Source organism: Palaemon carinicauda, unplaced genomic scaffold (genome assembly GCF_036898095.1).
Source record: "Palaemon carinicauda isolate YSFRI2023 unplaced genomic scaffold, ASM3689809v2 scaffold50, whole genome shotgun sequence".
Taxonomy (NCBI): Eukaryota; Metazoa; Arthropoda; class Malacostraca; order Decapoda; family Palaemonidae; genus Palaemon; species Palaemon carinicauda.
Window position 1 is genome coordinate 170,369 of NW_027171762.1, and position 25,475 is coordinate 195,843.

Consider the following 25,475-nt stretch of genomic DNA (forward strand, 5'->3'; position numbering starts at 1 on the left):
CTGGTGCCAACTGGACTCGCAACAAGAACTAATCCCAGTCCTACCAAACACAATGCCCTCCCTGGAATGGTGGCATTGCCGATCGAACTCGCTCAAGGGGATGCCCTTCGCGAACGACCCTCCCGAGTTACTTCTGTTCACAGACGCCTCCAACCAGGGATGGGGAGCCCATCTCCTCGACGAGACAGCGAGAGGAACCTGGATGGACGGGGAAAAGAGCCTACACATCAATGTCCTAGAGTTGAAGGCAGTCCAGAAAGCTTACCTATACTTCGTAGATCTACTAAGGGGAAACACTGTGGCGTTGATGTGCGAAAACGCCACAGTGGTAGCGTACATAAAGAAATAAGGAGGTTTGAAGTCAAGGGAATTGTGCGATCTCGCCCTAGAGATTCTAGATTGGGCAGAAACGAACCAGGTTGTGTTATTAGCAAGGTTCATCCCCGGGAAAAAGAACGTGCTGGCCGACGGTCTCAGCAGGATGGGTCAAATAGTAGGGACAGAATGGTCCCTCCTTCCAGAAGTAGCCAAGCTCATCATCCAACGTTGGGGTTCCCCGGTGTTGGACCTCTTTGCAACCAAACTGAACGCGCAACTTCCCGTGTATTGTTCTCCTGTCTCAGACCCGAAGGCAGTCTTGGAGGATGCCTTTCAGCACAGGTGGGACAACCTAGACGTACTCAACAGAGGCAAGTACTCAACAGAGTAAGGACTGCCCAGAACTTAAGGATGACTTTGGTAGCGCCCTGGTGGCCGGAGGGAGAGTGGTTCGCAGACCTAAAAGACCTAAAGACCTGGCGAGTCAACCTCCGTGGCCACTCCCCGACAGGGCAGACCTTCTACAACAACCGCATTTTCTCAGATTTCACGACAACCCACAGTCTCTACGTCTTCACGCCTGGAGACTATCGAGCGACTCCTGAGGAAGGAGGGGTATTCATCAGCTACTGCTAAGAGGATGTCACTATACCTGAGAAGGTCGTCGGCAGCGGTCTACCAAGCTAAGTGGGCCTCCTTCACGAAGTGGTGCGCTTCGAGGCACATTAAACCCCTCAAAGCCTCGGTCCCAGACAGCGGATTTTCTGGTATATCTCAGGGACAAAATAGGAATGTCAATCCCAGCCATAAAAGGAGTACGAGCCGCCTTGGGTCAAGTCTTCCTCCTGAAGGGCATCGACCTGGGTTCCTCTAGGCACATCTCGATGCTTGTCAGGAGCTTCGAGCAGTCCTGCCCCCCACAGGCAGTTAGGGTACCTCAGTGGGACTTAGCTAGGGTCCTGAAGATGTTAAGTGGCCCCCCCTTCGAACCTATGAAAGATATCGTAGACAGGGATCTCACTCTCAAGACAGTCTTTTTGCTAGCCTTGGCTTCCGCTAAAAGAGTAGGGGAGATCCATGGGCTGTCTTATGACGTCTCTCATTCGAAGGGGTGGAAGGAAATATCTTTCAAGTTCGTTCCCTCTTTTGTGGCAAAGACCCAGAATCCAGCTGTCTGGGATCCTAAATTCGAAGGTTTCTCTCTGCCAGCCATCCCTAGGACGGGGAAGGCTGAGGATTTGAAATTATGCCCGGTCTGTGCCATTAGAAAATACCTTGAAAGGACGGCTCATCTCCGGCCAGGCATCAAGAGCCTTTTCGTCTCCACGGGTGTTACTAAGAAACAGGTATCCAAGAACACCATTTCCTTCTGGTTGAGACAAGTTATTGCCAGGGCCTACAGGGAAGAAGCTCTGGCCTTGCCAGGCGTCCCCAAACCCCATGACATCAGGGGTCTGAGTACGTCCTTAGCCTTTGAGAAAAACATGGCAGTGGGTCAGATCCTTCGAGCAGGTACCTGGTCTAACCAGTCAACCTTTACTGCCCATTACCTCAAGGACTACTCGAGGAAGTCCTTAGACGGGTTCTCCATTGGAACAGTCATCTCCGCTCTCCAAGTGGTTTAACGGTAAAAGCCCCAGGCTCATTCGTGGATAGCAAACCGGGAGACACAGGTTCGTTCCCTTTCACCCTATTCCCTGTTTTTCCCTATCCTTATCGGAGATAACCCTCTTGTAACCATTGGATAACACGTTTCTCCTCAACTACGTTACTGGATTCAACATCAGAAGAAGTTTTTCAAAGGATGAGTACTTAGACACTAACGTGACCTCTTTGTGTAGTTACCCTATCGTCCGTTTTCCTAGTATGTTTTGTTTATACCTAGTCCTCTTGGCTTCCGCTTACTGTGTCTGAAAGTCAGAAAGGCACTCCCGCCTCCTAAAGTGTAAGTCTCCTAAGAAAGTAGTTCGAGGTAAGTATTCGTGTTGGAACAAATCAAAAATTTTAAGTAATTTTTATTTTTCCTAACATACTTACCGAGAACTACTTTCGGGTAATGGCCCTCCCTTCCTTCCCCGGGTGCCTCTCTGCCCTTGCGAGTATTGTGCAACATCCGAAGAACTTACTGACGCTCACGACCCAGGCGGACCTCGACCTAGCGCAAAAGCTACCCTCGGGGCACGTTTTCTTACGCCCGAGATAGCCCTCCATAGAAAACGGGTTTTAGGGTATCCTACACAAAACTCTGGTCGGTAGAGAGGAGATTACAGGTAACTCCTAAGAAAGTAGTTCTCGGTAAGTATGTTAGGAAAAATAAAAATTACTTAAAATTTTTGATATTTGAAGCCTTTCCGGAGATAAATAATTTTCTTTTACATGAGGTTCGATTCACGAAGTGGACCTAATTGTGGGTTATTAAACCACGTCTGCTAAATTCATATACAGTTACAGAGGCCTTAGCTAATTGTTATATGTGCTTTTACAGGTAACGCCCGAGTTGATAACATTAATTAAACATCATATTTTGAAGATGTTGTCTGGTCCAAACGGCAGCGATTTTATTAAGACTGACAAAAACCAAGGACCTGATGTTAACATATCAAAACTTCACAAAAGTTTTCTCCAGCAGTACGAACCAGAAGCTATTGACCAGGAGAGTGGTATGTAGAATTAAGGTTCCTTTGTATGACCATTTATGTGTGGTTTTTATTTGCATGTACTAACCCAGTGAAAAAAAAAACTGAATTTTTACTCATACTACAATGCATGGTACATTTACTGTATCTGGCATTACAACTGTAAAAAGATAGGGGCTTGTATATACTGTATTTATATTGAATATTGTCCTAGGTTGATTAAAAATGCTATGCTTACTTCAACTTTGACTGCATAATGGCCCAGAAAAAATGGAAACTTGATGATAGAATTTTTTATTTGTTCCAACACAAATACTTACCTCGAACTACTTTCTTAGGAGTTACCTGTAATCTCCTCTCTACCGACCAGAGTTTTGTGTAGTATACCTTAGAATTTTTTATTTTTAAACATATAACTTACCCGGTAGTTATATGTATAGCTTACGTCCCCGACGTCACGGCAGAAAATTAAAAAATCGTGCCAATCGCCGATTAGATAGCCAGGTGTACCACCTGCGCGCCCTCCAGTGAGGTACGTGGAACCATTCCATGATTCCTCAGACCTTCCCTGTTGGATATTCTATTCGCTATTTACCTGTTTTATTGATGTTTACTTTGGTGATGTACAATAATTTGGTTTTGACTCTCGCTTGTTTGGATTTTCTTTTGGATATTCTTGAATTACTTTTGGATTTTGATATTTTGACCCTTGCTTGTTGATTTCTCTTATAAGTATTCAAAATGGCCACCCCCCTATAACTTTTAGAATGGGTGTAAGACCCGGTTGGCTGAGGCCTCAATTGATCCCCATTCGCTCTGTGTTAAATGCAGAGGTAAAGTATGTGAGTTGGGTGATCGTTGTGACGAGTGCATTATTTTATCTGAAAGTGAGTGGCTTGAGTTTGATTGCTATTTGCGTAAACTAGAAAGAGATAGGTTGAGACGAAGTTCTTCTCGTTCTTCCAGAGACTTTTCCTCTTCCCGTGTCACCGAACCTAATCCTTCCCCTGTAGTGGTAGTTTCTGATCCCACTATTGTTACTGCTAATGAGCCTACGCTTAAGGATTTGATGGTGGCTATTCAAGCTCTGGGCAAAAAGGTTGAATTGCTCGCGGCGGACAGAACGCAACTAATGTCCGATGTGAAGCAGTTAAAATGTGACACTGCTAGAAGTGCAGTGAATTTAGTTAGTGAAGTGGAGGGTGCGCGTGCTCGGGCCTGTTGTTCTCCTAGTCTTAGACCTCTTCCAAGCTCCCCAACCTCTGGGATAAGGAATGTCGAACGGCGAAAGGAAACGAGAGGCTTTAGCTACCGAGCAGAAGTCCCCTCGAGCGTACCTGTTGACGTTTCACAGGACGTTCGCCCTCACCATAGGAAAGGTGAGGTTAAAGTTGTTTCGTCATCCTTGGATGACGCAGTACCTAAAAGAGGCTGGCGTCAAGCTTCCAGACCTCTAGAGAGGAAATTAGATAAAGTCAACCAGCGTCCTATTATGACACCGCAAGCTCCTGGTTGTAGCCATAGGAGCAGTCCAGAGCGGTTTCCTTCTTCTGTTGAGAGCTCGCCTGCTAAACGTCCTGCAGGGAAGTCGGATTCTGTCAAGAATCTTTCAGTTGCTGGTCAGTTGTCTGAACCGGGCATGACCTCGGTTCATGCTCCCCCTCCGCCGTCAGACTGGTTATCACCATCTGGACGCTCTGAGCGCTCTTTGAGCGGTGTGGAGAGCGATCTTGTGATAGACGTGACGTCCCCTGTATCTTAACGAGTTGGCCCGAACTTTAATATGCTACAAGAGATGCAACAGAGGCTCTCTTCATTCATGCAGAGTTACCAAGCTACAGACAGTAAAAGAGTAGCAGGCCTGGATCCTGAACGTCAGGAAGCTTTTCTTCTGGACGCCAAGCGGTGTAAAGCTGTTAGTCAAGAGTTTCTTGACAACTAACGTCTTTTCATCTCGCCTGTTAAATGTCATGATACTGTTCCTCATGAGGAAAGTGGACATAATCTTGTTCTCGAATGTCAGGCAACCCAACGTGACGCCAGGCGTCAAGCAGCCAGACGTGACATTGAGCGTCAAGCGTCCAACTGCGTCGAGCGTCCATCAGAGCGAGGCGCCGAGCATTCTTCTCAACGTGACGTTGAATGTCCTCTAGGACGTGATCCTGAACATCCAGCTAAAGGTGACATTAAGCGTACAGCCATACGTGACGTCCAGCGTCCTACAGAGCAAGGCGCCGAGCGTCCTACTAGATGTAGTGCGTGATCTCGAGCGTTCAGCAAAGAGTGACGTCGAGTGTCCAGCTAGACGTGACGTCGAGCGTTCTACAGAACGAGGTGTCGAGCGGCCTTCTAAGCATGACGTTGAACGTCATTCAGGACGTGATCTCGAACGTCCAGCAAAACGTGACGTCGAGCGTCCAGCTAGATGTGACGTCGAGTGTCCTACAAAGCAGGACGTCAAACAAGACGCGATATCGAGCGTCCTTCAGGACGAGACGTCGTGCGGCAAGCAGCCAGACACGACGTCGAGCGTCAAGCGGTACGCAGCGTCAAGTGGTACGCAGCGCCGAGTGTCAGACAGGACGCGACGTCGAGCTTTATATAGAACGTGACACCGAGCGGCGAACAGCTTTTTGTGTTGCCCGTAGTCAAGAAGTGAGACATGACTTTGAGAATGAGAGCCTCAGACTTAGCGATGACACTAGTCATATCAGATGTCATGATCAAGAACACTTTAGTTCCAATTGCTTTGATCGCGAGCGTTTCGCCGAGCGTCAAGCGTTAGATCAACAAAGCGACAGACATGATGATTCGGGGTCTCTTGACGCCAGAAGTCAGGACCTTCTTGAAATGGATCCTGATAAACGCAACGTCGTTACTCCCGTCTGGGCTTTGTCAGAGGAAGACATTGACGATCACCTTTCCCCTGCTGAATTGTTTGAGGAGTTATCAGAAGGAGAAGATTCTAAGTCGTTTCATCCTTCAGTGGATCTCAAGAAACTCATGAAAGTTTTTAACGATGAGTTTCCAAAATCTTTTGTGCCCGTTGCTCCACGTTCGCCACCCTCAGAATTCACGCTTCGGAAGTCGTCGAGGAAGTCTCTTTTTACCAAAATGGTTCTGTCACGGTCCTCAAAGAGAGCTCTAAGGATGATGGGAAACTGGATGGAGTCCAAATGAGACCAAGGAAAGGCGGCCTTCGCGTTTCCTCCGGCTAAACTAGCATCTAGATCTAGTATCTGGTACGAGACGGGAGAAGTTCTCGCCTTGGGAGTTCCTGCCTCTGCCCAGGGGGATTTCTCAAGTCTTGTAGTCGCTCCTCGTCGGTCGGCCATGAGGAAGACCAGGTTTTTCTGGTTTACCTCGGAGTTAGAGCATCTTCTCAAAGGCGTCTTTAGAGCCTTCGAGGTTTTCAACTTCCTCGATTGAACTCTGGGAGCCTTGGGCAAGAAAGTTTCTGCTCTTAAAGAGGGTGATACTACTAGTTTAATCCACATCATGTCCTGTACGGAAAAGGCGTTACAGGACGGATCTAATGAGCTGGCAGCACTCATTTCAGCAGGGATCCTTAAGAAAAGAGCTCAGATGTGTTCGTCTATGTCTCTTGGGGTTACTCCCTTTCAGAAATCTGAAGTGTTATATGCTCTTCTGTCTTTCTCTCTTTTTCCACAAGAAATTAGATAGATTTCATCTGCATTAACTCAGAAGGCCACCCAAGATCTGGTCTCAAAGACGGCAAAAAAGGTCCTACCAACTTCCTTCTCTAGCTGCAAACCAAAGGGAGAAACACCATTTCCTAAGTTTTCTCAGCCCTTTCGAGGGAAGACTTCCAGCAGGGGTAGCTCCAGGCCCGATGGAAGGAGAGCAAAGAAGAGAGGGTTCAGAACAGGGCAAAGCAGAGTCTGACTGCTTTCGCCTTCAGGCAGTAGGAGCCAGACTACACAACTTCTGGCGAGCATGGGAGGAGAGGGGAGCAGACCTTTGGTCAGTACATCATCTGAAGGAGGGTTACAAAATCCCTTTTATAGGGAAACCACCTTTGGTTTTAGCTCCAGTAGATCTCTCCCAGATACAGAGAGGAGTCAAAGAGGCAAGCGTTACAACTTCAAGTGTCTCTCTTATTGAAGAAGGGGGCCATAGAGAGGGTGCGGGATTTGCGATCACCAGGCTTTTACATCTGCCTGTTCCTGGTTCCCAAGAACTCGGGGGGGGGGGGGGGGGGGGGGATGGCGTCCAGTCCTGGACGTAAGTGCACTAAACATGTTTGTCCAGAAGACGAAGTTCTCTATGGAGACTTCAAAGTCAGTTCTTGCAGCAGTAAGAAAGGGCAACTAGATGGTCTCATTAGAACTCCAGGATGCTTACTTTCACATCCCCATTCATCCGAGCTTCATGCATTATCTGAGGTTCGTCTTCAAGGGGGAAGTGTTTCAATTTTGAGCTCTGTGTTTCGGCCTCAGCACCACCCCTCAAATATTTACGAAACTAATGCTCAATGTAGCAAGAATTCTCCACTCGAGGCATCAGAGCCTCCTTGTATCTCGACGATTGGCTTCTCAGAGCTCACTCATACGATCACTGCCTGAAGGATCTCCAGACAACTTTGAGTCTAACAAAAGAATTGGGTCTTCTTGTCAACAAGGACAAGTCTCTCCTGACACCATCACAAGAGATACTTTATTTGGGGATGGTGATTCAGAGTCGGGTTTTTCGGGCTTTTCCGTCTCCATTAATGACGGAAGAAGCCATCTTGAAACTGCATTCCTTTCTAAAGAAGAAGAAGTGTTCTGCGAGGAAGTGGATGATTTCTGTTGGGAACCCTCTCCTCGTTGGAACAGTTTGTCTCTCTATGAAGGCTGAATCTTCGTCCTCTCCAATTCCACCTCAATCATCATTGGAACAAGGAGAAGGATCTAGAGACGATGTGCATTCCAATTACGGAATCCATAAGAAGTTGCCTTCAGTGGTGGAACAATCCGGACAGGTTCCAAGAAGGTTACCCCTTAGAACAGAAGAACCCAGACCTTGTGTTGTGTTCCGACGCCTCGGCCTCAGTGTGGGGAGCAACACTGGGCAAATTGGAAGTTTTGGGGTTGTGGACAGAGGTTCAGAAGAACTTCCATATCAACCAAAAAGAACTGTTGGCAGTCCTGTTGGCCCTAAGAAGCTTCGAAGGGTCAGTTCTGAACAAAGTGGTGCAGGTCAATGCCAACAACACCACAGCATTGGCTTACATTGCCAAGCAAGCCGGAACCCACTCGATGTCCCTTTACGAAACTGCGAGGAATCTCCTCTTCTGGGCAAAGGAAAGGAATATAGTCCTGATTACAAAGTTCATTCAAGGGGAGAAGAACGTGATGGTAGACAGCCTTAACAGGAGAGGTCAGATTCTGTCCACAGAATGGACACTCCATCAAGAAGTCTGCAAGAATCTGTGGCAACTTTGGGGTCGCCCGTGCATAGACCTTGAAGACAAAGAGGCTAGAGACTTCTTGCTCCCCAGTGCCAGATCTCAAAGCAGTCCACATAGATGCTTTCCTGTTAGATTGGACCAATCTGGACGTGTACGCTTTTCAACCCGTTCAAGATCCTTTACAAAGTGTTACAAAAGTTTGTTGTACACGAAGGGACCAGAATGACTCTAGTGGCCCCCTTTTGTCCCTCAAGAGAATGGTTCACAGAGGTACTGGAATGGGCTTTGGGCTTCCTTGGGGCTGCAGGGTTCGCCCTCCAGGGAAGCCCTGTTTGACATGATCAAACTAGGTGCAGCTGTCAATCAATCGCCAACTACAGCAGGGATAGATCCTCTGTCTGTTGTTGACGTTGTTGTGACGGAGGCATCTGGTGGGTCTAGTCAAACCCCTGTAGAAGTCTTCCTTCACCTCACAAGGGAGTTGGGAGGCGCCTCTTCGACTCGTCATCCCCACAGTCCTCTGCGGAGGAGACGACTCGCCGTTCGTCGATCCTGCTAGCTACCACCTTAGACCTCTCCGGAGATCGTTCGCGATCCCCTTCGGAGGAAGGTCGTCCTTCGGGACCCTGTAACCAGTCTCCCTGCTGACCTGCCGTCACCTTTTGAGGATGCTGATGCGCTTTACGCGCCACCTGAACCTGCCATTGTGCAGGCACCAGTTCCTTCGGGGCATAAGGGACTTGAACGCAAATCTGCGCCTCATACCCTTAAGCGCCAGGTTAAACTTGCGCGCCCTCATGCTGCTGCTGCCGTTCCAGACTTAGCGCCACAGCGCTCACCTGCGCGCTCCTGTTCCTGTTACGCGCCAGGGTTCCCCTGCGTGCCCACATCCTACTGCGCCCCGGCACCCACCAGCAGTTCCTGATCTAGCGCGCCAGCGCTCACCTGCGCCCAAGCGCCCTCCGGTTCCTGCCACGTCGCGCACAGTCCAAGAGGCACCTAGGTTAGTGCACAGGCGCTCACAGGTACCTCTAGACTCGCAGCGCCCTTCTGGAGTTAGGCGCGAGGCACGCCCATCGCGCGCAGTTCCTGATACAGCGCACACGCGCTCGCCAACACGCCAGCGCGCTTCTACATCTCAGCGCGCAGTCCAGGAGGTGCCTAAGTTAGCGCACAGGCGCTCACAGGTACCCCTGGACTCTCCTTCCAGACTGCGCAATCCTGCACGCGCTCCTCCAGTCGCGTGCGATGGTCCAGTTGCGCACCAGGTTCCAGTTGCTCTCAAGGCGCCCCATGCAACTCAACAGCACACACCTGTGCGCCCTAATCCGATCGCGTGCCCTGCGTGCCCATCACAGCAGCGCACACCTGCGCGCCCATCACAGCAGCGCACACCTGCGCACCCACATCCTGATGCGCGCCCACGATCTCCTGCGCGCCCAGCGCGCACACGGTCTCCTCAGGTTAACATACCTGCTCAGACGGCTCAGCGCTCACCTGCGCGACAACGCGCAGACCCACCCTCGCGCTATCACGAGGCTGCTCACTCGCGCCCTCGCCCAGTACTTCCAGATACGCGCCCACGCGCTACTGCTCACTCGCGCCCGACAGTACCGCATCAGGTTACTGCGCGCCCTCACATCCAGCCTTCAACGCCTCTTCACGATCCAGCTCCTGCGTGCCACACACCCTCGCCATCTCCTACGCGCGCCCGCGCCATCTCCTGCACGCCATCGCGCCCACGCGCCCGTGCCATCGCCTACGCGCCCTCGCACGATCCTTTCGCGCGCGACCCAGGAAAGGGCCCATCGCGCGACCTCCAACGCGATCGTCATCAGGCTGATAGGTCATCATCTTGTTCCCCTCCCCGCAAGCGCAGAACAGCGCACTCGCCGGAGGAGGGACGGTTCCCAGACAGGTCTAAGGACTCTCTCACTTCAGCTTCTCTTCAGGCGAACCCTCGTTTGTCGACTCCTCCAAGGGATCGAACGATCCCCTTTCCTCCAGAGGGAGTGTCTGACAGCGCGACTGTCTGCCAGCAGCCCTGGTTTGGGACACTGGTCAGAGCTCTTATGCAGGCTATGAAGCCTGCGCTCTTTAACTTGGGTCACAAATCAGTGGCGGCTGCCTCCCCCCTGAAGAGGAAGAGAGGAGTCCCCTCCATGGAGACACCTCCGAGGGCTATCCTGTCTCCTCGCAGATCCTTGCGCAAGGATCCTTCTCCCCCCCAGACTTTCTCTCCCTCCCCCCTGCGGATGAGGATTACAGTACCCATCTTCAGGAGAGTCGGACGAGCCGGACCGTTCCCCCATCGCACCAATGGGGGAAACTCTGCCTCTCCCTGAGAAGTCTTCTCGATCAGGGGTGGAAAAGAGCCTGCACCCATCGTTACTCGAGTCCTGTATCCCTCCCAGGAGGGAACCGAAGGACTCTAAGACGATTCCCAAGTCGTCGGCAAGGATCAGACAGGAGCCAGCTAGACCTTCGGAGGATGTCCACGAGTCCCCCCAGGAAGAGCCACTGGGGACAGGAGAATTTGCTGCCAGTCCTTCAGGAGAAGAGCACCAAGAGTCAGAACACGCGTTCTGGCAAGTTCTGACCCTCATGAGGAACCTCAACGGGATTCCAGACCCAGAGATTCCTCCTCGTGAGGGTAAGGACACGGTCTTGGACCGAGTCTACGGCACCCAGAAACCCTCTAGGGCCAGTGCAGCTTTGCCCTGGTCACAAGGGATGAAGAGTGCCAGAGACAAGGTCAAGGGCCAGCTCTCGGAGCTTGCCTCCTCCAGTAGATCCAGCGCTGGTAACAAGCTCCTCCCTCCTTGTCGAGTCCATCAGAGGAGGTATTTTGAGATCCTTGAGGAGACTTGTTTGGGTCTTCCAGTTCATCACTCCGTGGAAGAACTCACCGGGGGAGTCCCTCTAGAGAGACTCTCCAACCGGCACGTGTCCTATTCAGCTACGGAGATCTTAAGCCAGGAGAAGGTGGCGAAGTGTGCCATGCAGGCAACTTCGTGGCTTGACATCTGGCTGGGGTCTCTGGGCATCGTGGTGCGGTCTGAAGACCTGTCCAAAGAAAGCACCAGGAAGGCACTGGAGACATTCTTGCTCTCAGGCACGCGGACCATCGAGTTTCTGGCCCACCAAGTCTCGAGCTTGTGGGCCAATACGATTTTCAAACGACGGGACGCAGTGGCTGAGAGATTCCACCAGAAGGTCCCCAGTTCGGATGTTAGCAGGCTCAGACACTTCCGTGCTCGGTAAGAGTTTGTTTGAGCCTAAGGACGTGGAGCTAACCGCTGAGAGGTGGAGGAAGTCCAACCAGGATTCCCTCATCCATAGGGCCCTGACATCGAGGCCCTACAAACCTCCAGCAGCCCAACAGCCCCGTCCAGCTAAGGACAAAGACGACGACAGCAGCAAAGCCGAAGGTGTCTAAGCCCTTTCCTGCCAAGAGCAGAAGGAGCAAAAAGTCCTCCAGGGGAGGTAAGAACCCTAGAGGAAACGGCCGAGGCCGTAGACGCTAGGATTGGCAGTCCCCCTGCATGTCCACCAGTGGGGGGATGCCTACAAAGTTGCGCGACAAGGTGGCAGCAACTCAGGGTAGATACCTGGACGATTCCCGTAATCGGTCAGGGTTATCGCGTCTCGTTCACAGCTTCTCTGCCTCCCCTGACAGTGAATCCAGTGTCATTGTGCTCCCTTACTATGGGATCAGTAAGGGGGCAGGCCCTCCGGGCAGAAGTCCAGACCATGTTGAAGTTTGACGCTCTCCAAGAGGTAGTGGACGGGTCCCCAGGCTTCTACAGTCGACTCTTTCTTGTAAAGAAGGCATCTGGAGGCAGGAGACCAGTCATCGACCTCTCAACCCTGAACGGGTTTGTCAAACAGACTCCGTTCGGTATGGAGACGGCAGATTTGCAGTGAGACCACAAGACTTCATGTGTACACTGGACCTGAAGGACGCGTACTTCCAGATCCCAGTCCATCCGTCTTCAAGGAAGTACTTAAGATTTTGCCTAGATGACAAGATCTACCAGTTCAAGGTGCTGTGTTTCGGTCTCTCCACAGCCCACTCAGGTGTTCACCAGAGTGTTCACCCTGATATCATCGTGGGCTCACAGGATCGGCATACGTCTCCTTCGTTATCTGGACGACTGGTTGATCCTAGCGGACTAAGAGGCAACCCTTCTTCGTCACTGAGACAAGATTCTCGAACTTTGCCAAGATCTAGGGATCATGGTAAATCTCGAGAAGTCCTCTCTGGAGCCCTCTCAGAAACTGGTATATCTAGGCATGGTCATAGACACCAATCTCCACAAAGCCTTCCCATCAGACGACAGGATAGCAAGGCTGAGGAAGGTCGCGAGGCCTTTCCTCAATCGAGAAGAACTTCCAGCCCAAACGTGGTTACGTCTCCTCGGCCACCTCTCCTCCCTGGCCCGTCTCGTTCCCAACGGTCGCCTCAGAATGAGATCTCTCCAGTGGCGACTCAAGTCCCGGTGGAATCAAGGACACGATTCCCCGGACACTTTGGTCCCTGTGGGTCATGCGGAACAGACAGACCTCCAGTGGTGGGTGGCAGACGAGAACCTACGAAAGAGAGTGGATCTTCTCGTCCTTCCCCCGGATATGATGTTGTTCTCGGACGCATCAAAGAAAGGGTGGGGAGCCCACATTCTGAACCACAGGACCTCAGGCCTGTGGTCAGAATCAGAAAAGTACCTTCACATAAACCTGCTAGAAATGAAGGCCGTGTTCCTGGCACTTCAGAAGTTTCACCAAGTCCTGGTGGGCCACTCTGTGGTGGTGATGAGCGACAACACCTCGGTGGTGGCTTATATCAACAAGCAGGGAGGTACCTTTTCAGAACAGCTATCCCATCTTGCAGTAGAGATTCTGAGATGGTCCGAAGTCCACTCGATCACACTAGCGGCTCGCTTCATTCCAGGCAGAAGGAATGTGCTCGCCGACAGTCTGAGCAGAGCGACGCAGATAGTGAGTACCAAGTGGTCTTTGGATCCTCAAGTAGCCAACAAAGTCCTGACTTTGTGGGGTTCCCCGACAGTGGATCTGTTCGCTACAGCATTGAACTTCAAGCTCCCGCTGTACTGCTCCCCAGTCCCGGACCCCAAGGCTCTCAGGCAGGATGCCTTCCAACAACGGTGGGACAACATCGATTTGTACGCCTTTCCCCCGTTCTGTCTGATGAGGAGGGTGCTCAACAAGAATATCGGTTAATCTATCAATGACCCTCATAGCTCCGCTATGGCATCACGCAGAATGGTTCCCGGACCTTCTGCAACTCCTCACGGAGGCTCCGCGAGAACTCCCTCCACGTCACGAGCTACTCAAACAACCACACGCCAACATCTTCCTCAAAGCCGTAGCTTCGCTTCGACTTCACGCCTGGAGACTGTCCAGCATCTCCTCACTGAGAGGGGATTTTCGCAACAAGTTGCGAACAGGATGTCTGGACACCTGCGCAAGTCATCCGCAGGGGTCTACCAGGCGAAGTGGCGAGTCTTCTGTGGTTGGTGTCGTGGAAGGGGTATCTCTCCACTCGATGCAACTATTCCAGCAATAGCTGAGTTCCTCGTGTATTTACGGGAGGAAATGCGCCTTTCAGTCTCGGCAGTGAAAGGGTATCGCTCAGCCTTAAGTCTAGCCTTCAGGCTTAAAGGAGTGGACATTTCTTCCTTGCTGGAACTTTCCCTTCTCATACGAAGTTATGAACTTACCTGCCCTCAATCGGAAGTGAGACCACCTCCATGGAACGTGGTTCGAGTTCTCAGGTCTCTGAAGAGACCTCCCTACGAACCATTACGCCAGGCTTCAGATCGCCACCTTACCTGGAAGACGGTTTTCCTGCTAGCGTGGTCTCTCGTACGACATCGCCCATTCAAGGGGATGTGGGGAGGTAACGTTCAGATTCGTCCCTGAGTATGTTGCCATGACTCAGAATCCGGGACTGCCGGACCCTAGGTTCGACTCTTTCCAGGTTTCGAGTCTTCGTTCTGTAACAGATGACCCAGACCATCTCCTACTGTGCCTAGTGAGGAGTCTGAGGTTGTATCTTAAAAGAACAGCTGCAGTTCGTCCCCAGGTGCAAGCCTTGTTCGTGAGCACTGGGAAAATGAAGAGGAGGGTCACCAGGAATACTATATCGGCCTGGATTCGCAAGGTAATACACCTGGCCTTGAATCCTGACCCTTCTCCTTCACGTCGCCCTAGAGCGCATGATGTCAGGGGCATAGCTACGTCCCTGGCCTTCAAGAAAAATTATTCAGTGACGCAGGTCCTGCAAGCTGGGGTGTGGAAGCGTCAGACCACCTTCACGGCTTACTACCTGCAAGACGTGACACACAGGAGGCTCGATACGTTCTCTATCGGCCCTGTGGTGACTGCACAACAGCTGGTCTAACCTCAGGCTCCTTAATGGACAAGTAGCAGAAGGTTGAGGGCATTGTTACCCGGTTTTAGTCTGCGTGAATGAAAAGATCTGTCTGGCCCTTATTATTTTCTTCATCCTCCCCTCTCTTGGGGAAAGCAGCATCCTGGGTTCTCTGCATAGCTGACCTCAAACCACTGCAGGTAAACCATGCTTCCTTGTGTTCCTAGTATAAAGTTAATACTGTCATGTACCCATACCCTGACGAGGTGGTATTGGGAGAGTCCTAGCCTAGAATTCCATCTGAAGAACTCCAGGTCAACTTCCTAGGACGAGTCACACTTCTCACCTTCACACACAGCTTATGTAGGCCGCAGCAGTTACACAGCAATGCTAGCGAGGCGCAGGGACTCCTTATTTCTTGAGTACTTACACACTCGAATATGGAGTCCCCGGGCAAAGCCAAAGCCAGTATGGCAGGGACTTACCTCCCTTCCTAAGGGTTGAGTCACCCCATGTAAATAGCGTGGTTTGTATTTTAGTTACGGAACAAATGACAAATTCGTAGATAATTTGTATTTTTCCTAACTATACAAACCTTAGCTATTTACACATATTTGCCCGCCAGCCCTGTCCCCCGGGATAAGTCCTACCTCTAAGCTAAGTGAAGCACTCACTAGTGTGTGTGTGTGTGTGGTGGTGGTGGGGGGGGAGGGGTAGCAAGCTACCCCTCCCTACCCTCCCTACCCCCCGCTAACTAGCGGTGGGGTAGTAAACCCTCGTTAAAATTTTAATGGCTCGTCACTCAGCTACGCCGAAGTAATTACCCCATGTAAATAGCTAAGGTTTGTATAGTTAGGAAAAATACAAATTATCTACGAATTTGTCATTTGTTTCCTTTAAATAGGCTTAGGCCTCTTGTACAGTATTGAGACACTAGTGGCTGATATTAATACTGAAGTCAAAAGTAATCTTTATCACAAGTCACTAGTCAGTGGGGAGGAGGGTAGGCATGTATGTGAACATCATGTGAGCATTGAAATAACCAATACTGTTTTTAGAATTCAAAGTCAGAGGATGTCAGTCACACTCCTTAAGCACCATCAATCATGTCCTTTTGATAATTGTTAGTTGTTTTATTGATAATATTTGCTTTAATTATTTTGCATGCTACGCATACTCATTTTTAGCTTTATTTCAGAAGCAGGTCTTCTGAAAGATATTCAACTTTAAAAATGACATCTTTGCTTTTATGGTTTTAATTCAGTATTCTTATATTATTAATTACAATAAACAATATCGGTGTCAATGACCTTAGACGTCAGGATGCCAGAAAACCTAAAATCTAAAATCAATCAATCAGTCATTCTAATAACTAATAATGTACTGTAAAATAATTTAGAAATAAATCTACACTTGAAATGTGTTTGTAAGTAGGAAAGCCCACCATACATACATGCGCCTAGTTATAGCCCAGGATTTAATGTGCACAGCTCATGAGATAATTCCGTAGTGCTGTGAGTGGGACACAATTTTACCCATGAAATGTTTTATGTTCAAATACATATTTGTTCCGTAACTGGAATACAAACCACGCTTTGTTCCAACACGGAGTACTTACCTCGAACTACTTTTTTAGGAGTATCTGGGATCTCCTCCCATCCAACCAGAATTTTGTGTAGTTTACCCTACTCCTGTTTTCTATGCGGGGTAATCTCTGGCAGAGTGATACGCGCTCAGAGACGACCCAGGGTCAGAGAGCATGCTTGCTCAGGTCTCGATCTCCAGTGAATTTTTGGTCGCGTCGGTGTTAACATCCAGACGCTCTCTCTTAACCCAGTGCGACCCTTTGTGTCCCCGACCCCTTTGTGTCTCACGCGGTCCCCACGTGGTCCCTTTGTGTTCTTCCCTATCCTTTTCCCTCTGTGTTCCTGTGTCTCGCGGTGTCTTACTAGTGCGTTATGGAGCATCCCCGTCGTTAGCCTGGGCCCATGGCCGGCAAATTGTGTGGCGCTTTCCTCTCTAAGCCCGAAGTTGACCCGCACTCCTTGTGTTCTTCGTGTAGGGGCAGTGTGTGTTCCCCTACAGCCACGTGTCTGGAGTGCGAGTCCTGGAATGAGGTGCAGTGGGTGCGATACGGCACCAAGAAGAAGGCCTCTCGACGTTCTCCTAGGGAGCCCAACGTCTCTTCGCCTCTCGCTTCGCCCGGCGTCCCGTCGGACAGTGTCTCTCTGCCGTCTTCCCCTACCCAGTGTAGGGGTCGAGGTAAGTCTGTTGCGGGGAAGCGGCCTGTGGTCCTTCCCCAGGAGTCTGATTTACTTGACAGTGGGATTGTGTCTTCGATCCAGGCAAGTGGGGGGCCTGATGGAGGGGCGGGTGTGTGTTCGGGGGACGGAGCCCTGTTGAAAGCAGGTCCCGTCTCGTCGGACGATCCATTGTGGAGTAAAACTGCTGCAGTCTCTTCTCCCGCCTCTTGGGAAGGTTTTTCAGGTGCGTCAGCAGCCGAGGGTGCCGCCGAGAAGGAGGAATCGCCGCCGTCAGACACCCTCGTGTGGGCGCCTCCGAAGACGCCCTTCAGATCTCCCCTGAGGATGGAAGAGGAGTTTGAGACCTGGTTCCCCAGCGAGGAGCTCCCCCGCTCCCCTCCAACGCCTTCAGCTACGTTCCTGTCTGTCTTCCTGGAGCCTTCGTCACCGACCGAACACCATGTAGAACCACCAGCAACGAGGCATGAATCAGGCCCTTCAGCGAGGTCTTACAGGTCTTCGGGCTCCTCGGTCGAGGCCTACTCCCACTCATCGGAAGACGGAGCCCCGAGGGACCATAGGAGACGGTGAGATAGGTCCCGCAGGAGGCGATCTCGCTTATGTTCCCGTTCAAGGTCTCGCCACGTGAGTAGGCGTTCTAGATCCCCCAGAAGGAAATTCAGGAGAAGCGTTTCGCCGGAGGAAGAATGGGTGTGGGTCTCCATCCCCCGTAGCCAACTCCTAGGGGTTACAGCAGTCCCGGGCACCTCGGGATGGCGCCCTAGGTCCCACTCACCGGTAGGTTTTGTCTCCAACAGCAAGTATGACCGACGGAAGGACTTGTCTCATTAGGCACCGAGGGACAAGCATAAGTCCGCGAAGGTTCCGACTCCATCCGCCTAGCAGAGAGAGTCGCCCCTTCCGTCTGGCAGCCGCATCCCGGCCTTAAGATCTACAATGCATCGTCCGGAGGGAGAGAAACTCCTTTCCTCGACGGGCAAGCCCGCAGACCCCTGGTCCGCCGGAAGAAGGGATAAATACAGGATGGAGTCCTCCGTTCCAGCGGCGATGCCCGTCCTACTGTCTGAAGCGAGGAGACTGGACCACTCCAGGAAGATGCCTCCTCCACGTACGACTCCCCCCGTCGGAGGTCCTCCGTCACGAGAACTGGGGCGCCCAACGGGGAATGTAGAGGACGGGGAAGAAGGTTCGCCAGCGGAAGTTTTAGCATACAAGAGGGTGATAGGCCTTATCAGGCGTCACCATAGGCTGGACGAACCTGAGCCCTCTACTGACGAAGTCTGGCTCTCGAGCCTCAGCAGGCTGGTGGATGCGCCTGTACAACAGAGGCCCTCGCTAGCCCTCCCTTTGGCTGAGGATGTGAAGCTGGGATTGGCGCACGTTAACAAGATCGTGGCCAACCATGCGGAAGCTCCCAAGAGCCAGAGCGCCTCTAGACTTCTCCAGGGCCTGAGGACATAGAGCCGGTTCTACCTCCCGGAAGGACACCACGCGGGGCCCTGTGTGGTGGAACCAGCAGTCGCCATCTTGGGACAAGGAGCAGCAGAGGAGAGGGCTACCACTGCCCCGGTTTGTTTCTCCCCGGCGGAGACTTCAATGATGGAGGAGCTGGGCAAGGACTTGGTTCACGTGTCATCGTGGCTGGATTGGTGGGCCTCCACGCTGGTAGGGTTCCAGTCCTCGCACGACCTCACAATCCCGTAGAATCAGGCCTTGCTGAAGGAGCTGATTAGCTCGGGAGGTAAGGCCCTGAAGTTCCTTTCCTATTAATCCATAGCACAGGCCGCCAACTGGATACTGAGGAAAAAGGACACTGCTCAGCAAACTAGTAAGGCGGCTCCCTGACAGAGAAGCGAGGTCCCTGAGGAACCTTCCACTGTGGGACGACTCAGTGTTCCCCCTCAAGGAGGTGGAAGAGACAGTGGAGAGGGTGAGGAAACTAAAGGATGCGGGAGAACCCAGACCCCCTCCAGCGAGAAGACCAGCCCATAGAAGGACACCCTCCGACGTCCCTCTCCCCCCTCGCGCCTCACCTAACCAGCCCAGGAGAGACGCCCCTACTACATCCTGGCAGCAACCTTCGCAGCCCTCCCGTAGAGGAATGTCGGCTGCGCAGTCAGCCTTCAGGCCCTCCTATTCGCCCGTCAGAAGAGGTCGGTCGGGCCGCGCCTCTCGAAGGAGATAGGGAGAGAGGCCCCTACTCCTGCCGAAGCCTCAGGTTGTGGGATGCCTCAAACATTCTTGGCAAGCATGGCAAGACCACGGATTGGACCCGTGGACCGTGACAGTCCTGAAAGAAGGGTACAGGTTGCCCTTCCTGGTGGATCCCCCACCTCTGGTACCAGATCTACAGGCGGAATGGTTGGCACCGAAAGACCCCTTGAGAAGGACGGCCCTACAAGAAGAGGTCTCTGCAATGTTGGCGAAAGGGGCAATGGGACCAGTCAAGAACTCAGGTCCAGGGTTCTATAGCAGACTCTTCCTGGTTAAGAAAGCGACAGGGGGCTGGAGACCAGTCATAGACCTCTCAGCCCTCAACAGGTTCGTGTGCAAGACCGACTTCAAGATGGACACTCCGAAGTCGGTCCTAGTGGCCTTGAGGGAAGGAGACTTCATAATGTCCATAGACCTCAAGGACGCATACTTCCAGATCCCTGTCCACCCATCCAGCAGGAAGTACCTAAGGGTAAAATGGGGTACCCAAACGTTACAGTTCAAGACCCTCTGCTACGGTCTGTCCACAGCCCCTCAGGTCTTCACGAGGATCTTCGCAACAGTCTCAGCCTGTGCACATGAACAAGGCATCCGCCAGATTCGGTACCTGGGCGACTGGTTGTTGCTTTCAGCCTCGGGAAGTACTGAGGGACCAAGGTGCGAAGCTCCTGCAGTTCTGCAACGTACTGGGTATCACCACCAACTGATACCCTCCACCAGGATGACCTACCTCGGGATGGTCCTGGACTCCCGGTTGGCAAGAGCCTTCCCTTCCGCGGAGAGACTGGACAACTTGGACCAGATACTACAGCCCTTCCTGTCGGATCAGCGCAGGAGAGCCAGGGACTGGCAGAGGCTGATAGGCCACCTCGTGTCATTAGAGAAGCTAGTCCCACAGGGGAGATTCAAACTCAGGGGAGTACAATGGAACCTGAAGGAGGCCTGGAACCAGAGAGAATCCCCGCACAAGGGGGTCCCGATGTCCCCGGAGACGAAGGAGGTCCTCGAGTGGTGGTATAACAGGTCGAACACCCTCAAGGGGATGCCCTTCGCAGCCGACCCTCCGGAGAGGCTCCTGTTCATGGACGCATCCAAGGAGGGTAGGGGTGCTCATCTCCTCGACAGCACAACAAGAGGAAGGTTGGTAGCTGAAGAGAAGAACCTGCACATCAACGTACTGGAAATGATGGCAGTGCAAAGGGCGTGCCTAGAGTTCGTTTTGACGCTCCGTGGAAACACCGTGGCACTGATGTGCGACAACGCCACGGTGGGGGCCTACATAAAGAAGCAAGGAGGGCTAAAATCGAAGAAGTTGTGCGACCTCACGGAGTTCCTGGAATTGGCCGAAATGGAGCAGATCAAGATCTCGGCCAGATTCATTCCAGGGAAGAGAAACGTCCTGGCCGACGGCCTCAGCAGAATGGGTCAAGTGGTATGGTCGGCTTCTGTCTCCGCTCTCTCGGGACGACTGACTGACCTTAGCAGACTCAGTGGCAACCTTGCATTAGCACTGGAACTTCTGAAGTCTTTTTTACCAAGATCCAGTGTTCAGGGTAAACCCATGGAATTCTTCCCTACTTCCCTCCCAGGAGACTGGTGTATCTGGGAATGATTCTAAACACCAATCTCCACAAAAACCTTCTCGAAACGAGAACGACATCCATTCCAGGAGACTGGAGTTGGAAAAAGAAGAAAGGAGGGACTATAGTGCTGCACCACACGACCTCAGCCCTCTGGACAGAGCCCGAAGGTACCTTCACTTAAATCTCTTAAGAGATGAAGGCCAACTTTCCGGTCCTTCAGCAGCCTCATCGGTTCCTAACAGACCACTCAGTGATGTGATGGACGACACACCGCACACCACATAGAGACTCACATCGACAAGCAAGTAGGAGCTGGCTTGTAGCCTTTTCCCATCTAATAGTATAAACACTAAGATGGGCCAAAGTCCTTTCGGTACTACTATCAGCCCGCTTCATTCCAGACTGGAAGAACATGCTCTCCGACAATCTGTGCACAGCACCTCAGATAAGGTATACCGAATGGACTTTGGATCGCCATGTAGCCAACAAAGTCCCTACTTTACGAGGTCCTCCAACTAGGGGGTCTGATCGCAACGCTCCTGAATCTCAGGCTACCGTTGCTCACCAGCCCTAGACCCCAAGGCTCTCTGGCAACAACGGTGGGTACAACAATGACGTTTACGTCTCGTCCCTGTTTTATCTGGAAAAGGGCACTCAAGAAGGCTAGAACATCGGTCAACCTCTCAAGGACTCTCCTAGGTCCGCTATAGCATTATGCAGAACGGTCTCCAAACCTTTTGCAGCTCCTGATAGAGCCTCCAAGAGAACCCTCTCCTGATAACAGACAACCCACTTCGACACCTACCACAAGCTATAGCTTTGCTATGATTGTACGCCTGAAGACTACCCAATACCTCTTTGCGAAAAGGTTGTCTAGATATCTGAGGAATTCCTCAGCATCAGTCTACCAGGCAGTATCACGTCTTGTGTGGTTGGCGTCATGTGAAAGTGTCTCTCTACTCGATACCTCGATCCCAGCAATAGCGGAATCCTCGAGTATATGCAGAGGAAAAGACCCCCTATTCAGTTTCGACAGGTAAAGATGATCACTCAACCTTGATCCTTCACCTTCAAACTGAAAGAAAGGGACTCCCTCTCATTGATAGACTTTTCCTAACTCATACCGACTTACAACTTGCCTTTCCCCAGTCGGAATTGAGGCCTTCCTCTCAGAACATGGTTCAAATCTCCGATCCCTAAAGGGACCTCGTGTTCCACTTCACCAGGCAACAAATTTTCTCCTGATTTAAGAACACAATGTTCCTACACACTCGGACAGCAACCATACGAGTCGAGGAACTTCATGGTCACGCTTTCGACATCGCCCATTATTGAGAAGGGCGAAAGACAATGTTCAGTTTCGTCCCTGAGTATGTCACCAGACGCAGTCTCCAGAGGTGACGGATCCTACACAAGTCTCAACTAGGTAACGGACGATCCAGATCATCCGTTACTGTACCCAGGGTAAGGTATGAGACTTTACCTTAAGAAAACGGTAACAGCCTGCCCGGGTCCCTCCTCTTGTCAGCACTGGGAGAGACTAGAGGAGGATCACCGAAACATCATCTCGACATGACGATTCACAGTGTCAGGGGCATAACTATGGCCCTGGTCCTTCTTAGCAGATTACTCTGTGACGTAGGTTTTACAAGAAAGGATGTGAATGCTCCAGGTGACTTTCACAACCTTTCTCCTGCAAGACGTGACCCACAGGAACTCGATATGATCTCTATCGGTCCGGTGGTGGCTGCACAACAGCTGGTTGTATACCTCAAGCTCCTTATTGGACAAGTAGCAGAAGGTTGAGGGCACTGTTACCCGGTTTTATTCTGCGTGAATGAAAAGATTTGACTGGCTCTTATTCTTTTCTTCATCCTACCCTCTCGTGGGGAAAGCAGCATCCTGGGTTCTCTGCATAAGCTGACCTCAAACCACTGCAGGTAAACCATGCTCCCTTGTGTACCTAGTATTAAGTTAATACTGTTGCGTCCCCATACCCTGGCGAGGTGGTATTGGGAAGTCTTGGTTTCATCAGGTTTTTCCTACATAGACTCGGAATAACTTTACCTAGACAGTCACACTTCTACACGTCTCAACATACAGCTTGCGTAGGCTGCGGACCTTGTGTAGCAAGGTTTAGCGAGGGCAGGGACAACTTATTTTTGAGTACTAACATACCCAGATAAGGAGTCCCGGGCAAAGCCAAAAGCCAGATTGGCAGGGACGTCCACCCTTCCTAATGGGTGAGTCACCCCTAATAAATAGCGTCGTTTGTATTCCAGTTACGGAGTAAATGACAAATTCGTAGTTAATTTGTATTTTTCCTAACTGTACACACCTTAGCTATTTATACAAACTTGCCCGCCATCCCTATCCCCCTTGAAGTCCTACCTCCAAGCAAAGTGACTAAATCACAGGTATGTGAATGCGATTGGTAGCAAGCTACCCCCCCTACCCCCGCTAACTAGCGGTGTGGGTAGTTAACCCTCGCTAAATTTTAATGGCTCGTCATTTCAGCTCCGCCGAAAGTATAACCCCTAATAAATAGCTAAGGTTTGTATAGTTAGGAAAAAAACAAATTATCTACGAAGTTGTCATTTTTTTAGATAGCTACGAAATTTGTTTTAATCAGAAAACTGAATTGTTTCTGATTCTGTGGATTACTCTGTTTTTAGGATTTCAAGATTTTTAAAAGTACAGGTTTAATGAAGACATTTTCCTTACAGTTTTTTATAATTTTATTTATCAGTTAGATTAGATTATTCCATCCCAAATTTATTCGGGCCAGCTCTGCAAGAGTTAAGTTCAACTCATTTGGGCTGGATAATCTCTTTTTAAAAAAAGGAATCACATAGGCTAGGTGGGCTAAGTACTTTAAACCATAACTGAAGGAGGTTTCATCTATCAGCGCAGTTTTTTCAGTATTTTCTGGGCTATAAGATAAAAGGTTTTATAACGAATGAACTATTATAAGTGTATTTACTCTTTTTATTGTTTATAGTACCAGAAAAATGTCCAAATTTGTTGTGTGAACTGAAGAATATAAAATTTCATTAATTTGTAATTACAGTGATTAAATTTTTTGGTAATATTATATTTCTATTTTCAGATAAAGTGATAAAAGACTATGATGCAAAAGTTAAGTCATGGTTATATTTTAAAGTGTTCCATGAGGAATTCAAATCCATGGACTTCAACACCGTAAAAAGAAAGTTGTCTGATCTTCGGAAAAGTTTGGAAGCATCGGGTGCTCTGCAGGTTACAAAAAAGAAGAGTTCGAAGCAGTCTCGACCACGAGCACGTGTTCAAGAGAACTCGGCGAGTAGAACCACAACGCCAAATCAATCCTCGACGTCTGCCGCTGGCATGGCAGTTTCGGCTGGGCATGGGTCCCAAATGGGCGGCAGCTATATGGGAGGCCAACAACCTCATCCGCACACACTTCCAGCAAACTTACAATTAAGTGTCCTTGGTCTGCAGCACATGGGTAACAATGCTCATACAGGAGCTGGTTTCAATCCTTCCGGTGGACAGCAACCTCAGCAGCAACCACTCAACCTTCAGACGGGTGGCGGCGGAACGGGCCAAGGCGGTGGCGGGTCTGAGCAGTCGCAACCGATTCCTTTAAATCTTCACTCTGTCGGAGGGCACATGCCTTCCTATTACCTATCCCTAAGTCACATGTCTAATTTAATTTCCCTTCCAGTCTCTCCAGGTGGGGGAGTTCAAACGGCCAATACCCAGGGAGGTAATTTCCCAGTACAGCATAACATGCAGCAGTTTCAACCTGGAACCATTATACCAGCTCATGCTATAGCTCAGGGTGTAGCTCAAGGTGGACCTGGAGCTTCAGGTCAGCCTCACATTTTACAAGGCGGTGTAGGTGTTACGTATACTGGTCCTCAGCATAATCATACGATGTATTAACTGTTGATTCGTTTTAGAAATGTGTATGTTGCATTTTATTACAAAACCATTGAATTCCTTGGATGATGTTATTTTTATGGAAATTGAAAGATTGTATGATACAAGAATTTTATGTTTCTTATCAACAGCCATGTTTTACTATTGTATAATAACAATAAATGAGTTGTATATGCTATGGTATATGAATTAAGTTTTACGTAATATAGTCTTTCATTATAAATATTTCTAACAACCTTATACTTGTAAACTACACTCTATTATCTTGACATTTTATGTGTATTTATAGTATAGTATATTAGTTGATGCTCTGGGAATGAAGTCGATACATAAAATTATTAAATAATAAACATCATATTGCATATAGTATATTATATAATGCATATAATACATCAACAAAATTTATATGAAGTTATGATTAAATGAAATTTGTAGGGAGGCAGCAAGGAGATAAAATCTTCAACGTATAATAAAGAATATCTAGTTGTTCCAACACGGAGTACTTACCTCGAACTACTCTCCTAGGAGTATCTGGGATTCTCCTCCCAACCAACCAGGTTTTTGGGTAGTTTCCCCTATCTCCGTTTTCTTTAGTGGGTCCCTCTGTGGCGGATGGATACTCGCCCTGAGGCGACCCGGGTCAGTGTGCGAGAGCATGGACCTAGGTCTCGATCGTCAGTAAGCTTCTGGTCGCGGCGCTGTTCACATCTCGCTGGCTCTCTCTCGCAT

At 50.3% G+C, this 25,475-nt stretch overlaps 1 protein-coding gene across 1 annotated transcript in view; it reads left to right on the forward strand.

The window, feature by feature from the left end:
- The window catches only part of LOC137637037 (uncharacterized), a 66,404-nt gene extending 41,454 nt beyond the window's left edge, over nucleotides 1–24,950 (forward strand). Inside the window, exons 4-5 of the mRNA XM_068369347.1 lie at nucleotides 2,804–2,978; nucleotides 23,932–24,950. Of these exons, the coding sequence (XP_068225448.1) occupies nucleotides 2,804–2,978; nucleotides 23,932–24,749 (993 nt within the window). The 3' untranslated portion in view covers nucleotides 24,750–24,950. The remainder of the gene's footprint in view (nucleotides 1–2,803; nucleotides 2,979–23,931) is intronic.
- Nucleotides 24,951–25,475: the final 525 nt, after the last annotated feature.